The sequence below is a fragment of the Ursus maritimus genome, unplaced genomic scaffold (genome assembly GCF_017311325.1).
Source record: "Ursus maritimus isolate PB19 unplaced genomic scaffold, ASM1731132v1 scaffold_7, whole genome shotgun sequence".
Taxonomy (NCBI): Eukaryota; Metazoa; Chordata; class Mammalia; order Carnivora; family Ursidae; genus Ursus; species Ursus maritimus.
Window position 1 is genome coordinate 63794513 of NW_024426885.1, and position 16450 is coordinate 63810962.

The 16450-nt window shown below is 42.0% G+C and overlaps 1 protein-coding gene across 1 annotated transcript in view; it reads left to right on the forward strand.

The window, feature by feature from the left end:
- The window catches only part of LOC103667987 (coiled-coil domain-containing protein 6), a 107425-nt gene that overhangs the window by 42483 nt on the left and 48492 nt on the right, over positions 1 to 16450 (forward strand). Inside the window, exon 2 of the mRNA XM_040624773.1 lies at positions 8858 to 9007. Coding sequence (XP_040480707.1) covers positions 8858 to 9007 — 150 coding nt within the window. The remainder of the gene's footprint in view (positions 1 to 8857; positions 9008 to 16450) is intronic.

Here is a 16450-nt window from a genome sequence, read left to right on the forward strand (position 1 = left end):
TTATGGCCATACCACGTTTTGCCTGTCTGTTCATCAGTTGATGGACACTGGGGTTCTTCCCATTTTTTTTTGACTGTAATGACAGTGCTTCTTGGAACATTCATCCAAGTGTTTGCATGAAGAAAGGTTTTCGGTGTTCTGGGGTATACACCCGGGAGTGGTTTGAGTCATATGGTGACTTGAGGTTTAACTTTGAGAATCATCCAGGCTGTTCTGCAAAGTGGTGGCAGCATTCTGCATTCCCACCACCAATATAGGAGGGAATAGCTATAGGTTCATAGTAAGTCTCTGGTAGGGCAGGTTTCTTCCTCATATTCGTCTTTGGGAGGTCTGCCTCTTGTTGGCCTTTGTGTTTTAACACAGATTTGAGCTCGTCAGGTTTCTCAAAAAACTCTGTTGATATTTTGATTAAATTGCATTGAATTCATGGACGGTTTGGGGAAGAATTGACGTTTCTACAGTCAATTTTGTAGGTCTAGTCATGTATTTTTCTTTATTAAGTATATTGCAGTCCAGACTTACTTTCTTCATAGAGATCTTTGATATCTTTTGGCTGATCTATTCTTAGATGCCTTAAAATTTTCATGACTATATTAAATAATATCTTTCTGAAATGTGTGCTCTGTTTATGGCTGCTACAGAGAAAATGCCATGGTCTTTCTCTTTCTTATTATTTGAATTTTCAGGAGAGTTTTATAGTTTTTTTCTTCTTTCTTTCTTTCTTTTTTTTCTTTCTTTCTTTCTTTTAAAAGATTTATTAGAAGAGAGAGAGAGTGAGCATGGGAGCAGGGGGAAGGGAAGAGGCAGAAGGGGAAAGACAATCCTCAAGCAGACCATGGAGCCCAGTGCAGGATCCTAGAACCCTGAGATCATGACCTGAGCTGAAATCAAGAGTTGGATACTTAATCGAGCCACCCATGCCTCCGAGTTTTATAGTTTTTTAAATAATGCTGCCTTGGGGCGCCTGGGTGGCACAGCGGTTAATCGTCTGCCTTCGGCTCAGGGCGTGATCCCGGCGTTACGGGATCGAGTCCCACATCAGGCTCTTCCACTATGAGCCTGCTTCTTCCTCTCCCACTCCCCCTGCTTGTGTTCCCTCTCTCGCTGGCTGTCTCTCTCTGTCGAATAAATAAATAAAATCTTTAAAATAAATAAATAAATAAATAAATAAATAAATAAATAAATAAATAATGCTGCCAGTATTGATAGTTTTGTTTTTTCTTTGCCAGTCTTCATACTTTGAATTATTATCTATTTTTCTGTGCTTAATAGAACTTCCTAAAAATGTGTTTTGTTATAAAATCTGTTTAAGACAGATACTGCTATAACCCCGTATCCCCCAGTTTGGGAGGGGTGCTATTGTTTGTGTGGTGTATCTTTTTTTCATCTCTGTACTTATAACTCTTGTATCTAATATCTTTTAGGTGTTGCTACCCCCCCAATCTCACAATCTATCTAGTTAGTCTACTTGTGTTTATTATGATTACTGATGTAGTTTCCTTCTTTCTACCATCTTTTTCTTTCTTTTCATACCTTTTTAAGTTAAGTATTTTTTCTACCGGTTTAGAAGTTCTCCATTTCTATTCATTTACTAGTTATCCTTGAAATTTTACCGTGCACATTTAAAAGAAATATGTTAGGTCTTTCCTGTAGGAACTATGAGGACCTTAAAATGTTTTAATTCTCACTGTCCGCTTTGACTGACACTATGACTCTTCAGTATTATAGTACTAGTTCAGTATTTTTGTTTTTGAATGATCTAGCACGGCCGCTAGCTCAGAAAAGAACCGGGAGCCCTGGCGTCCTGCTGTGGCCACCTGCTCCTCCCAGGTAGTCCCCAGGGCGCTGGACAAATCAAGAGCGCAGCCCCTGGCTGGGTTTGCCAAAACTTGCTCGATAAACTTGTTGCAAGAGAAGCCAGTAACTCAGGAGGGATTTGGAAAAGAGAAAGGGAGAAATTTATTTCGGGTGCTGACAGCCTGGGGAGGTGACAGGCCCAATAAGCCGTTAACAACTGACCTCCCACAAGGTAGACCCTGGGAGGTTTATAGGAGAGGTTCCGAGGGGTCCTGCAAGAGAGCGGGCAGGGGGCACATGGTCATGGGTGGGGTCGGTATGTGTGTAGCCCATGATCATGGGTAAGGACTGGGATTTGGTGGGGTGTGGTCTTCTAGGCTCACACACACTGTTGGAATGTTCTGGTCACTACAGAACATCTTCAGTGCCTCAAGAAGGTGTGATAAGAAATAAGCACAGTGGGTTATATTTGAGCGTGAGTTAAGCGGCCTTGTCTCTTAGGTTTTAACTCTTCGGGGTCTTTAGTTGAACAAGAGGGCTCACTGACGTTTCCACCTCACAGAGTAGATGTTACCCTTGTTGAGATTATCCTTCATTTTTTCTGGTTTGTTTGCTCATCAGTTCTTTGTGCATTGTAGACATTTCTTGTGCCACGTTCGGGTTAATTCTTATGTCTTTCAGTCTTTGCTCTTCAGCTGTGTCAAGTTTGCTATTGAAATACAAAACGCAAGATGAATTTAAACATTTATTTCAAGAAGTGCTGTTTTCTTTTTCAGACCTGCCTGATCTATTCTCTTGCTGCTCATTCACCATGTTTTATTTCTTTGTAATGTTTCAGATAAAATTATTTTATAGTTTATGAGAACTTGAGTATCTGCAGTCTTTGCTGATCGTGAAGGTAGGGTAGTTAGCGTGTCTGTGTGGGGTGGTTCTGTTAATTTATTCACAGTGCATTGTGTCCTTGATATGTGGTTTTTCTTTGGGAACTCAGCCTAGGGTCCTTCCACTTTTGATATAAACATTCAGTTTTGGTATTGCACTTAACCATTTGTTGTTGGACGTCTTTTCATGATGGTAAGTGCAAACCATATTTTTTTTGATGGTTCCACTGTGTTTTTCTATGGATGTGCCATCATTATGTCCATTTCAACTTTTCGTTGAATGAGGGGAGACACCGTAAGACTTTGCTGTTTTCTCATTGATCCTTCTGTACACCCTTCTCCCCAGACCTTTTGGTAACTGTCTTCTGAGTGCTTCCTTAGAGCGAGATACCATGCTAAGCTCTTTCTGTGAGTTATATGAATTTATCTGCACACCAACCCAGAGGGAGATGCCATTATTTTCACTTTACAGAGGAGAAAGCAGTGGTCCAGAGCGGTCACCTGGCTCATCTGGGGTCACTCCGCTGGAGGTGGGCATCTCGTAAGGGAGGCAGTCTGACGCCAGAGTGGTGAGCTGGTCTGAGAGGTACAGCGGGTTGATGAAACTTGGTAGCTGTTGACGTCCTTCTTAACCTTGAGATTCTCTGAGCTCTTCTTGTCCTGCAGATCACCGTTTCTTGCTGTTTCTCTCTTGCCCTGCAGTCCTGCGGATGACCTGGGCATAGCATCTGGGGTAGAATAGCATAGTCGCAGGGGCCGACGGTGATTCTGCTCTGATCCCTGTGTACTCAGTGATTTGCTGGCAGTACCGGAATGGAATAAATAAGTGCTTGAATTTACTGATTATTAATTGTTTTTGCTATAAGCCTCGGTAGTGTGCAGTATGTGGAGGAAACACAAAATAACCTAGTGCTTCCATAGACTAAATGGAAAATTCTCATTCTCACACATGTAACTGAAATCATCTCTCTAGTTCCTCTAATCGAAGAAGTGAAGGTACTTAATGGACTTATCTTCTGTGTCACCTGCCATCCGCCCCTGCGGTGCTGGTACTTCAGTGTTAAACAGACCATGTAGGACCACAGCAGGACAGTGGTTTGTGTTGATAAACCCATTGGTACGACTGATATTCAGGCGAACCCTCTAAGAGGCACCAGCCATCAGGCGTGAGTCGCCTGAGCATCTCCTGGGACTGTGCTGTGGTGAACCTAGTAAATGACAGGGGAGAAAGCACGGGGTTGTGTTCATTGGCCTGGCTTTGTGTTGGGTGGTTCCTGCTATTGTAACAATTTGGTTTCCGATGCTATTTCACACTGAGATGTTAAGATCATTAAAATCGGGGGCTCCTGGGTGGCTCAGTTGATTAAACAAGCATCTGCCTTCGGCTCAGGTCATGATCCCGGGGTCCTGGGATCGAGCCCCGCATTAAGGTCCTCCCTCTGCCTTCTGCTCCCCCTGCTTGTGCTCACTCTCTGTCTGTCTCTCTCTGACAAATAAATAAATAAAATCTTAAACAGAAATATGGATTGTAAGTGACTAGGCAACAGAATAGTGAATTTAAATAATATATTCAAATAGATTCCTAAATGTAAATAGTTAAAATAATAAAGAGCCTGCCCAGACTCTTAAGCATTAGAGCCTCAGGGTAATTTTACCGTTATGATTTTTTGTCATTAAAACAAGTCAGCAATCAACTTAAAAGTAATTTCTAGAAACAAATGCTAATGTGGTATTTTGGTAGTCACTCGTATTTTCTCTTGATTATATCCTTTACCTATGGCTGCTATCAAATATTGCCCGCTTTGGAGAGCTGTTCTTTTTCTGAGGCTTGACAGGTCATGAATTGCATCACCCTGCATGACTTTGGTTTTGGCACTTGGATTTTTCTCGGCACTAGTGAATGCTGCTGTTGAGAGTTTTTGAATTCTCCTTTCTCCACCCACCCTTGATCTCCAGAGTGCTGCTGATAAAGAACAGAAACCCTAAACAATCAGACTGGAATCTCCTATCAAATTTGTGCCCTGGTCATCACAGCAGTGGGTCAGAACGGGCTGTGTTTTTCTTGAAGGTTGTGCTCAGTTAGAGTATGGTTGCCTAAATATGTCGTGACTCAGGAGAAAATAATTCTTCTAAGAATTTTGTTGTTTATTTTTGCCAGAGTGCTTGGTAAATTTCTCCTGTCCTGCCCCCCTCCCCTATTTCTTTGCTGTTTCCCTTTTTTTTAATGTTGGATTTTTGATAGGATGNGGAAAGAGTGATGGAGAGATGCTTTCTGCTCTAGTCCTCGTTATTTTCAGACCTCAGATGATTATTGCTAGGGGAAGAAGTGAGTATGGTTATATCAGAGTCGCTCAATTTCTAAACACAGGAGCTAGAACCATATTGAACATGCAGCTATAATTATAAATATTTAAAAAATTTTCCCCAGATTTTCCCAGTCTTCAACTCTACAGACATAGGCAGAACACAAAGAAAAGTTTTCGTCCTTCGAAGCATTCCTAATTTTGTTCACATTTTCTTTTGAGAGTTTATGGAGTTACAGGTGAACCGTGGTTCATTTATTTAGCTTTTGAAGTACAATTTTATTTTTGAATTTGGATGTCTTTAGGTCTGCTGAAATTTTCAAGCATTTCAGATAAAAAGGGAAGTAGGTTGATAAAACTGATGAGATTTGAGTTGGTAGCTTGTTTTATTTCCGCTCTGATTGCCAGTGCTGGTGAATGGTGCCTGGGCCTTGCTTCTTTGCTCCTAGGCCACTGTCTACCAGGCTCTTGTCTTCTTTCGGGGAATAAATTGGAAGGATAATTTGCTTACAGCTTAAATAAAAGGCTTGTTTTGGAGTTAGGGGAAGAAAGCCAGGCCTCAGACTGACAGTGGGCCCATCGCATGGGAGATGGCTGCGGGCGGGGCGGGGGGGGGTGGGTAGCGGATGCTGACTGCTTTGTGTGGCGCTCAGCTCAGACTGACCATCAGGTTTACCCCTAGTTGTCAGTACACTCTGTCTGATCGTTTAAAAAATTTTCTCTGAGGCTCTATTGGATACAGCATCTTGCCTTTTGTCCTCGTTGATGTGTTAATTCCTACAATGATTTGTGACCAGTTAGAAAAAAGGTGGACTTGGTTTTACATATTTGGGGACCTGGCATTTTGTCCTCCCCGTGGTGGTTTTCCTCTGGATCTCAGATGCTGCAGAAGTCAGCCCCGGGTTCGGACGAAAACGTGGCAAAAACTTAGCTACAGGAGGCCTTTAATGGAGTCTGTGTGAGGGCCTGTCCACCCCTGGTGAAGTTCGAGAGGCTTTGACAAGCCTCCACAGAGCAATCCCAGTGTTATTCAGGGGTCCTGAGAGCGGCATTTTGCATTAATGGGCTTTGCTAGAATTAAGTGGCTATTCTGAGACGGTGAATAATTTTGTTAGCTAAAGCCTCAGCCTCTCACGACCTCCGATGTGTCACTTACTTGGGAAGGCACTTTAGAGCAGATCCAGTGCTCTTCAACATCTCCCCGCCCCCATCCTTTTAAAATTTTGCTGCTTTCTCTGGGAAGAATTGCAAAGGAAACCAGGTGCTTGGTGAAATGCAGACCCAGCTAATTATCAGAGTGCCTTTTCTTAATCGAGATATAATTCACATACAATAAAATCCACCCTTTTAAAGTGTACACCTCATTGATTTTTAGTATATTCACAAGGTTGTGTAAACCGTTAACATTAATTTCAGAACATTTTCATCCCCCCAAAAAGAAATCCTGCACTCATTAGCAGTCATTCTCCATCTCCCACGCACCCCCCTCCCCCAGCCCCTGGCAAACACAAATCTACTTTTTATCGCAGAGTTCTGTTTTATATTACACTGAAATCTGTTGTCCCTGTGACTTAATGGTTAGATGAAGGGGGAGGCAGGGGTGGAGGCTCCGGGAACACACGCTTAGGGCTTATCCCTTATTTCCAGCTCCTTACTTGCAGGCCCCAGTGCACAAGGGGAGGATGGTCTGCCGAGCCTGAGCCTGGCTCTCTTACTGCTTGTGATTAAATACACCAGTTGTCTAAAATACTGAGCGTGTGGCAACACGTAAGAACTTGAGTCTGACTTGATAACGAAAATAATTTGTGGCACACACCCTTTTGAATAATTAAAGTGCAGAATCCCTGGCAAAAGCATTATAGTTCCTCTCTGCCTTTCTGTTCTGTAACTTTTAGAATAATCAGAAATCAAATCATGTAGGACGTTGTCAGTCAAAACCAGAAAAACAAGTAGCTGGAACAGATTGCAAGCTTGGATATATGTGTCAAGTGTGCCTCCATAAATACTTTGGATTCCTGCCGTTGCACTAGTATTGACACCTGGACGAATGTGAGTTTTTATTAAAGAGGAGTGGGGATTCATTTCAAGGGGGGAGGGGAAGTACCAGGCCTCAGCAGATTTTCTGGACCTCGGTGGAGAGCTCCACGCTAGGAAGGGCTAACAAAATGCCAGGTGTGAGGGAGCCACCTGGAACGTACGGACCTCCCCCTGGGTGCTCTTGGATGAAACGAAACATTTATTAGCTGAGATGCGAGTTCTTAGGTGCTCAATTCTGACCGATCCCGAGTGGTTTCTTCAAGAACTCGAGTACTGGTCCTTCTGCCAAAGTTTCCGCTTTCTTTGTAGCTCTGTTTTTCAGTTGAAGTACTCCGTGTGGCTCTCTTTTGTAGAATTGCTTGACAGGCAGTTCGAGGAATGGTGTACTTCCTTTCGGCCACAGAGATGGAGAGCACAGCGGACAGGCTCCCCAGAAACGGTGGCTGTTAGGGTGTGGGCGCTGGGGAAGTGAGCGAATGTGTACAGAAATCTAAACCACCAGACTTGGCGGTGGTTGTCAGAGGGTTTACCATAAAAGGTGGTCATTATTTAGTGCTGGTGCCCTTTTGTCTCCTGCCCCCTGGCTTTCCTATTGTTGTAAGTGACAGGTGCTGGCGGCTTGGAATTGATGGAGCTCTTTCTGCCTCAACTTGGCTGATAAAACAGGAATGCATTATTGGGGATTAATGCATCAAAGTGATGTGGTTTAAAAAGTGCTTTGAGTAGAGTTGAGTTCGCTTGAAACAAGTTTCCTTTTTCTGAAAAGATTAATTTCCTTCAAGGATGGTTAGGTTTTTCTGTGTATTCTGTTAAAATATAGCAGGGGAGGGGGAGGTACTACAGAGGAATATTTTCATCTCCATTGAATTATCCTGACCCTCTTTTCTTCTGTTTTTAAAATTCAGTTATGCCTGTCCTTGCCCTCACCTCCAAAAAATTCCCAGTGGGAAATTAATAAAGTAAAAAACAAAACTCCTTTGATCCACCCTGACTTTTCATTGGTTGGATTCCTGCTACCTCAGTAATACTTTCTAGGCACTTGGTATATTTCCCTACAATTACTATTCATTGAGCATGTCCGTGTACATCTGCATTGCCTTTTTTTTTAAAAGATTTTATTTATTTATTTATTTATTTGACAGAGATAGAGACAGCGGGGAGAGAGGGAACACAAACAGGGGGAGTGGGAGAGGAGGAAGCAGGCTCATAGCGGAGGAGCCTGATATGGGGCTCGATCCCATAATGCTGGGATCACGCCCTGAGACGAAGGCAGACGCTTAACCGCTGTGCCACCCAGGCGCCCCGTGCATTGCTTTTAAAATTGCATATCCAAACCCTTTCAGTAACATCCTAAAGAGCTGACATGATTTTAAAGTTAAGCAAGTTGAACTTTTCTGCTTCAGTAAAGCTTGTTGCCTAGAAATTTTAACAATACACCTTTGAGATGTAGTGATTTGCAGAGAGTTCTCACGAATTGATACACATACCCCAGAATAGGACCTGCCTGCCATCTGAGGAGCTCTCTCTAGTCTAGTGACTGACTTGGGATTGATTCTAAAAACTGTAAAACAGTCTTTATTAACGTCTTTGAAACATCACTTCAAGAAGCAGGGATGGCCCTTTGGGGGAAGAGCCAGATTTGCTTTTAGGGTTGCTGCTCAGACTCTGGTTTATGCGTCTTGGGGTGCATTGGTTCACAGTTAAAAATAGAAATGTCATTAAAGTGGGTGCCCTCTCTGCAAATAAGAACTATATTTTAATTAGTAAATTTTCTGTTTCTGTAACATATTTCTTTTTGTTGCTCTCTTTTAATTTCTTTTCTTTCTTTTTTTTAAACAGCAAGCCAGGGCTGAGCAAGAGGAAGAATTCATCAGTAACACTTTATTCAAGAAAATCCAGGCTTTGCAGAAGGAGAAAGAAACCCTTGCTGTAAATTATGAGAAGGAAGAAGAGTTCCTCACTAATGAGCTCTCCAGAAAATTGATGCAGGTAAATTTATCTTTTCTCGCCTTTCATCTTCCCTGCCTGCTTTCCTCTCTAGGAAGAAATGACTTTGATAGAGCACTTTGCTTGGACCATTTGCTGATGAGTTTGTAGCTAGAGTTCTTTGGAGATTAAAAATACCAGGCAAAGATGGCAGCGATGTAATACTCAAGACTCTGGCTCTGTGACTCACCTGCTTAGGTAAGGGAAGGAATTTTGTACTGCGAGCATTTCACCAAGTTGCTCATGAGCCTGAAGCCTTAGCACAGGAGTAATTGCTGTATGTAGTGTTTTGGAAATACGAGGATTAACACTAAATGTGGGACGACTTCTTCCTTTTACGTTGAATCTATAATGAAGACAAACACTTTTGCAGCAGAAGTGGGTCTTTTGCCCTAAAATATGAGTACATAAAGTGAAATGTCAATTTAGGGGGAAAATATAAGATATCTATGATCTGTCGTTAAAATTACATGCAATCAGGTGTGTTCAGATGGGTAAGATATTACTGAACAAATATCAGACAGCTGTTATAGCTTAACATTAATCACTGATAGTTTATAGAAGACACAACACAAAACATATAGGAAGGTTTGATTTTTTTCTAATTCAGAGGCTCCTTTTTTCCCCCTCAAAGCTTACTAGTCAATTACAAAAGGAAAATTTGTTTTAGGGCAAATATTTTGTAGGTCACTTAATATGAACTTAAGTGGGATATTAAGTTGTCATTATATACCACAGCTTGTCCAAGCTCATGGACAGGTGTGGAATTATGCCAGGAGGACGAGTAATTCCACTTCGTCAGGTGACTAAGAGAGGTAGATGCACTCCCTCCTGTCTTCCTCTGTTCAGGGGCATCGCTAACCAGGCCATTCATTGATTTGGTTGAAGAATACGTTTTAGGGAGGTTATAATAAAAAGATACTTGAGGCTTTTAATAAAACTTCCTAAATCCTTTTCTTACCTTCCAACATAGACAGTCATGTAAGAGAAGGCCGGAAGCTCTGGGGTAGAAACTCTAGTGTTAAGACTGTACAGTGGTCCAGACAACTGGGGCCCGATCTTTCTTTCCTTCTCATTTTTCTCCCTAATTACTGAATAAAGATACTGTTACTCTCTTGCATAAAATCTGATGTAGATGGTGGCTGTTAAAATGTGAAGAAGAGAGATAGCCAGGCATGATTGTCCAGCAGAGATTTATACAGAATTTCTGTGTGGAGACTCTTTATGGACTCATGTGCATTCTGAGGTAGAGGGAGAAAAGGGGAGGAGGACGTTAGTCTGACCTTTGGCGCTCTCCCTCAACAACATCCGACCATTTATTCTGCACATTGCTTCTAGAACTACAGGGACGCAATTATGGCTTGTTCTTCTGAGTTTAGTGTGTAATCAGGTGCCCTGATTTTTAACCCTGTAAGAACATTTTTTTGTTTTCAACTTAAATGGTTGTTAGTATTTAGAGTCTTTTACCAAATTATTTATGAAGCTGCCAGAACCTAGCGAGGTCATGCTCCTTTTCTCTCTGAAGACTCGTCTTCATTGTGAGTGGTTCTGTGGTGTGCAGTTTGTCATCATAACCCACCTTTTCCCCAAATACATTGATGTCCCTTAAAATAAGACGCTAAATAAGAGAAATTAAGAGCCATGTGCAGCAGAAAAGGAAGTTCCTTATAATAATACACTTGGCATAAGAAGGTTTGAACTTTAAGTTCTGAACATTTTATAAATAAAGCTATAACCTGGAGAAATGTAGTGATTTTTTTTCATAATTCTTATATCTAAAAAAAAGTTATTAGTTTTACTTGGTCAGGAGAAACCATTTTTTCATATATTAAAAACTGAGGGGCGTGATGGATCTTTCTCAAGAGATTGAAGAAGGTACGAACTGAACAATGCAATAAATTGTTTCTGCAATTTGTTTTTGCACATTGTTTTTGCTGTGTAACATGTAGCAATAGTCTCCATGTGGCCAAGTCTTAGGTTTGCCCTCTGTCAAAACAAAGGATATCATATGAAGGTATGATAGTGTTGTTGGGGAAACTCCTGGTGAGACTGTAGCTTGTTTGGGGTCTCACTTGCAGAATCTGGACGAATGAATGATCAGCATGTCTCTGAGACAATCTCTCATGAATCCCAGCGTGGTTCTTAGGCTGTATATATTTTTTTGTATACACACACGCACACACACACACACACACACACACGCATGCATACATTGTAGCTAAATATACATAACATAAAATTTACCATTTCGGCCATTTTTGAGTGTATAATTCAGTGGCATTAAGTACTCTGTTGTGCAGCCATCACCACTATCCATCCCCAGAACTTCTTGAAAACCAAACTCCATACCCATTAAACAGTGACTCATCATTCCCGTCTCCCGGTTCTTAGGCTCTTGAAAGGAGGCGGATGTCAGGGAGTTTGAGGTTGAGGTTTCTGGCAAGTTCTAGAGCTATGTGTGTTCTGTGGTGTGGTAGGTGATCCCTCACTTGAGACATAGGTATCACAGCATACCATTTTGTGGTGAATACCCCCAAAGCCCTCCTCTGGTTTTGGCCGGTTGGAGAGAGCTAAGACAGCTGCCGGGAAGAAGGCCACCACCCTGTGGTGCCAACCCCCCAGGCTTGCCTCAGGGACTTCAGCCAGTCCTTTGTGGAAGGCTCACATTTTCTGCCACCCAGTGTGGAAGAGCTGATCTCCATCTGGAGGCTTTTAGAGTAATTGGTACCAATAGACTTTTCTAATTGTGTAATTACTTTAATATGGCTCTCTAGGATGATGCTTCTAGATAGGCCTTTTTTTGAAAAGCCTGCAAGAGAAACCGCATGCAGGTGTCCCTGATCGACAAATGGGTGAATCGACCTATTCACCAGGAAAGTGTTTGGTTCCGTTTTTCACCCAAAGGCCACTGAGAGGCTATTTGTAGAACAATTTTGGTTTTGTCACCATGCTTTGACTGTTGTCTCTGATAGTGATTGGACAATGCTTTTATGTGCATTTCAAAGGAATTCTTTGGGTCTGAGGACAAATTGAGATTCTTGCTGTGGACGAGATCCGTCCTTTCCCATCTGCCATGGTGGAACGGGTATTTAATACCTTTAAAAACAGAAGTTTATTTAAGCGTGGATGAGTGGAAATCCTTTTGTCCTGGAAGATCAAGGTTGGGAAGGTAGCTCAAATATTTTCAGATATGTTAATATCACTGAAACAAACAACACACAAAAAAGCATGCTTTCTCTCCTGCTTTTGTATATATCCACTAGGTAGCCAGAAAATTATACTTTCATTTTATGAAAACTTGTCTGAAAAATCTGCATCCTTTTGAGCCATGGGCTTGATTATCTGATTGAGAACCTCCCTAAAAAGAACCTTCTAGTACTTTTGTAAGTCCAGCAGAAGCCTGCATCAGAACTAAATTCTGGAATGCCTTAAAGACAAGTTGTATTTAACTGTAAATTATAATTAAAATTTACAATAAATGTTTTGTAAGCAACCTCTTCATCAGTTTCTGATATATAACATGTATGTTAGGAAATATGTGTAAAAGACTATTTTCCAAAACGTTAGCTGTAGTTATACTTGGGTGCCGAGCTTATGGGTTATGTTAATTTTCTTATATCCCTTTCCATCTCCTTTTGTAAGAGCAACATGCATTGCTTTTGTAATTAGAAAATGTCTTATTTCCTGAAAAGGAAATTTAAAAATTCTTATGCCTGTTTTGTCCTCACCTTTTGAAACCTTCTGTGTCACTGGCTTTGAGAGCATGGAGTTCTATCATAGTTGTGTCTGTTTGTCACGGAGCTCAGTACATTGATGCCCAGTGCAGACTTGGGCACATCTGCAGGTGATAGAAGATTCTGGAATGCTCAGACCATTAAGAACTAGTATTTTCAGAATGCTATAATGACTAGTTTAACTGTTTTGTCAGTCTTGATATGATGTATTCCACTGGTCCTCAGTCTTAAAACTTTTTTTTTTCTTTTAAATAATGCCTAACTCCTCTGTTAACTACCAGTCACCAATGCCAATTGGAAGGCCTGACATTGCTGAGATTGATAGTGGTTTTAGCAGCCGTGGATTTTTTTCACTTGGCTTTTATGTAAGCCTGATGCATCAGGTTTACTTCCTGCTCTTTGGGAAGTCCTGTTCTTGGTCTGCAATCTTCTCTCAGCCAGTACTGCTGCCAAGAGTTAATGAATACTTCTTCTTTTTTTAAAACCCTGGAACAGGACCGACATAAGAAGGGTACTGGGTATTACATATATCTCTGAATCTTTTCTATCTAATCCAACTTTTAAATCTTAGACCTTAAAATAACAAATAGGTTAATAGTTTTGTACTTTTGATTCACATTTGAAATTGGATCTGGTCCTCGGAAAATAATGCCACTATAGCTGTAATAGAAATGATTGTGTCCTTATGGGAGGGCACATTCTTATTGATGATTCAGTTACTTAAGAATAAAAGTCTTCTGGATGTCTTGTTTATCGGCATGGCTTTATTGTTATGGACTTGGTCCCTGGGGTTAGAATGCCTTCTGGAGTGCACATAGTTGATGTTTCCTCGCATCCGTGGAGAGGTGATGGACAGAGAGGAGAGGAAGGAAGGTGAGGGCAGAGGCCGCTGTGGAAGCTGCCACTGCCACTGCCAAACAACGTACAGCCACGCAGTGCAGGGGGACATCGTGCAGCAGCGTTCCTCTTCCACCTCTGTTTGCACGGAATAAAACCGAGAGGTAGAATTTGAGTGAGTCCCGGAATCTGCCTATTCACATAGACAAAGGCGCACCGTTTCATTCCCCTTCTCCTCCTCCTCCCCTCAGTTCTGGAGAAGTAGTTTGTCCTTCCAGCACCGTCTTCGTGGATGCGGCTTTCTGGAGTGGATGCTCCCAGCCCCAGAAGGGCTGTGTGTCTGGGTGGCGGGCATGCCCACAGGCACAAGAAGTGAGCACAGAGTGTGGGCCTGGGCACCAGAACCTGAGGCTGCCTTTGACCCCAAGTTTGCCAGGTCACTAGGAGAGCAGTGCAGTGGTTTTGTTTGTGCAAGGCAGCAAAATCACATGTCAGGGCAATAAATATGTATGAAACTCTCTAGTTAATTTTAAAGGCACCTAGGCTAGGATGCCATTGCATCCATTCAGATGAAAACTGTTTCTGCCCTCCCCATGGCAGAGGAGAAGAGACCTTGAAATATGAAATATGTTCTTCGTTAAGGTGGCCAGAGCTGTTGGGCCCTCTTGGCTTTTTTCAGGGCTGTTAATGCTGGTCTGAAAAATATGCTATTACCTATGGCTTACAGAGCAGTTGGGTCACAGGGTTGTTTGTGTGTGTCTGTTGTTCCTACAATTTGCCTGAACTTAGCTTTGTTCTTTGTTTCTTTTCATGGAGCAAGGGGCTTATACATTGTGTTCCCGGTACATCTGCAAAGGGCTCCCGGGATGTTTTTAATGCATTTTAAATGATGCAGCCTCCAGAGGCCAAATTATGAGCCAGAATTTTCCTGTTTAGTAGCCTGCCAAAAATCTCTGTCCAACACAATTTGCATTATGATTAGAGAACACAATCAACTTGATGCAGTTGTTTAAAAAATCCTGGTGTTTCTTTGCAAGTGTGCGTATGTGTGTTGACATTAGGGCTAGATTGGATGTACCAGTATGGACTCCCAAAAAATGTAGGGGCAAGAGTAAAGGCTTTCAAGCTTCCCGTGCTGACTTCCTGGAAAAATGTGGGAAAACCCAGGTACAGGGAAAATAAAAGTAGATGGAAAATGAAACTAAAAATAATTAGATGAAGCTGGAGTAGAGCTTGCTTTATTCACCAGGGTAGGAGTAAGCATTGTTATTTCTAGTTGAGAAGATGAATGCTAGTAAAGGACTGTTGGCTCCACTGTAGATAGCCTTTAGCCATCCCTGGAAACACTTTGAATGATTTTAAAACTTTGCAGTTACAAATGTTGCCATGTTTTGCATTTCTTGGGTAGGTTCTCTTTCCATTTCCAAACTGTTTACAGTCCACCCAGTCAGTAATTCCCTTAAAATACAGAGCTATATCCTGCTGTTAACTACCTTTACTTTCCTTTTTTCATCTTTATTCATAAAGGTGTGGCCTTTTCTTTTAATTCACAGTAACATCTCAAGTTAGAATGAGTTATTTCTTTGGGCTGAACAGTCTCTAGTCCTCAGAAGAAGGAAGTGCTAGTTTTTACAAAATGGATTTTCAGTGCAGTAGGCCAACTCGGGGGCCGAAAGGATTTCTTTATCTTATTTGTGGAGCATCTTTTTTTTTTTTTTTAATATTTTTTTATTATGTTATGTTAGTCACCATACAGTACATCCCTAGTTTTTGATGTAATGTTCCATGATTCATTGTTTGCGTATAACACCCAGTGCCCCATGCAATACGTGCCCTCCTTAATACCCATCACCAGCCTATCCCAACCCCTCACCCCCCTCCCCTCCGAAGCCCTCAGTTTGTTTCCCAGAGTCCTCAGTCTCTCATGCTTCATTCCCCCTTCTGTTTACCCCCCTTTCATTCTTCCCTTCCTTCTCCTACCGATCTCCCTGCTATTTCTTATGTTCCATGAATGAGTGAAACCATATGATAATTGTCTTTCTCTGCTTGACTTATTTCACTTAGCATAATCTGTGGAGCGTCTTTTAAAAATTTTCCTCCTAATCAGATTTCTCTAAAGGCATTAATGCTTGAAGCACCATGATGCTCTGGGGGGTACAGGAAACTCACACACAGCCCGTTAAGAGTTGATAAAAACAAACCAGTTGGGTGGATGGGAAGCCCGATGTTGTACCGGAGCCATGTGCTTCGAAGTGAGGGCTTGTCCTTGGTGTCGAGGATGCTGACAAGAAAGTAACATTTAAAAAATAATTTTCTGGAAAGACCTAGCTATTCCTTTGCAAAAGTTACACGTGCCTTCCCCGTTAGAGAACGACAGATGAGGTAATCCAGGCAAACCTCACCGAGGATAAATAAAAAGGTAGACAGAATGCTCGTACATTTTTTAAAAAAGCATGAAGAACTAACAAGATGGGGAGGGCCTACAGGCCTGTACCCTGGGGAAGGTGGGAATTGAGGAGACTGCAGCTCCCAAGGGCTGCTTTTGTGCTGAGAGCATTTGCTGTTCGTTGTGGAACTGCTGAGAACCTGAGCTGTGCTTTGGTAACTGTGTGGAGCTGAGGTTACAGAAGTCGGAGCTCAGGGCTGCCAAAGATGGGGACCGTGAAAAAGGACCCTCACTTGAAGCTGGAATCACAAAGCGCTACATCCTCAGGATAAAAACAAACCAGTTCTGCAGCATTTGATCATGAAGAGATCGAGAGGCTTTTGTTTTGGATGAAGGTAGACCCAGGCTTCTGGTGCCTGGCAGAAGAAGGAATTTTCTGGAAGAACATACCATCCTCCTAGGCCACAAGTATCGCCTAAAATACAAGTA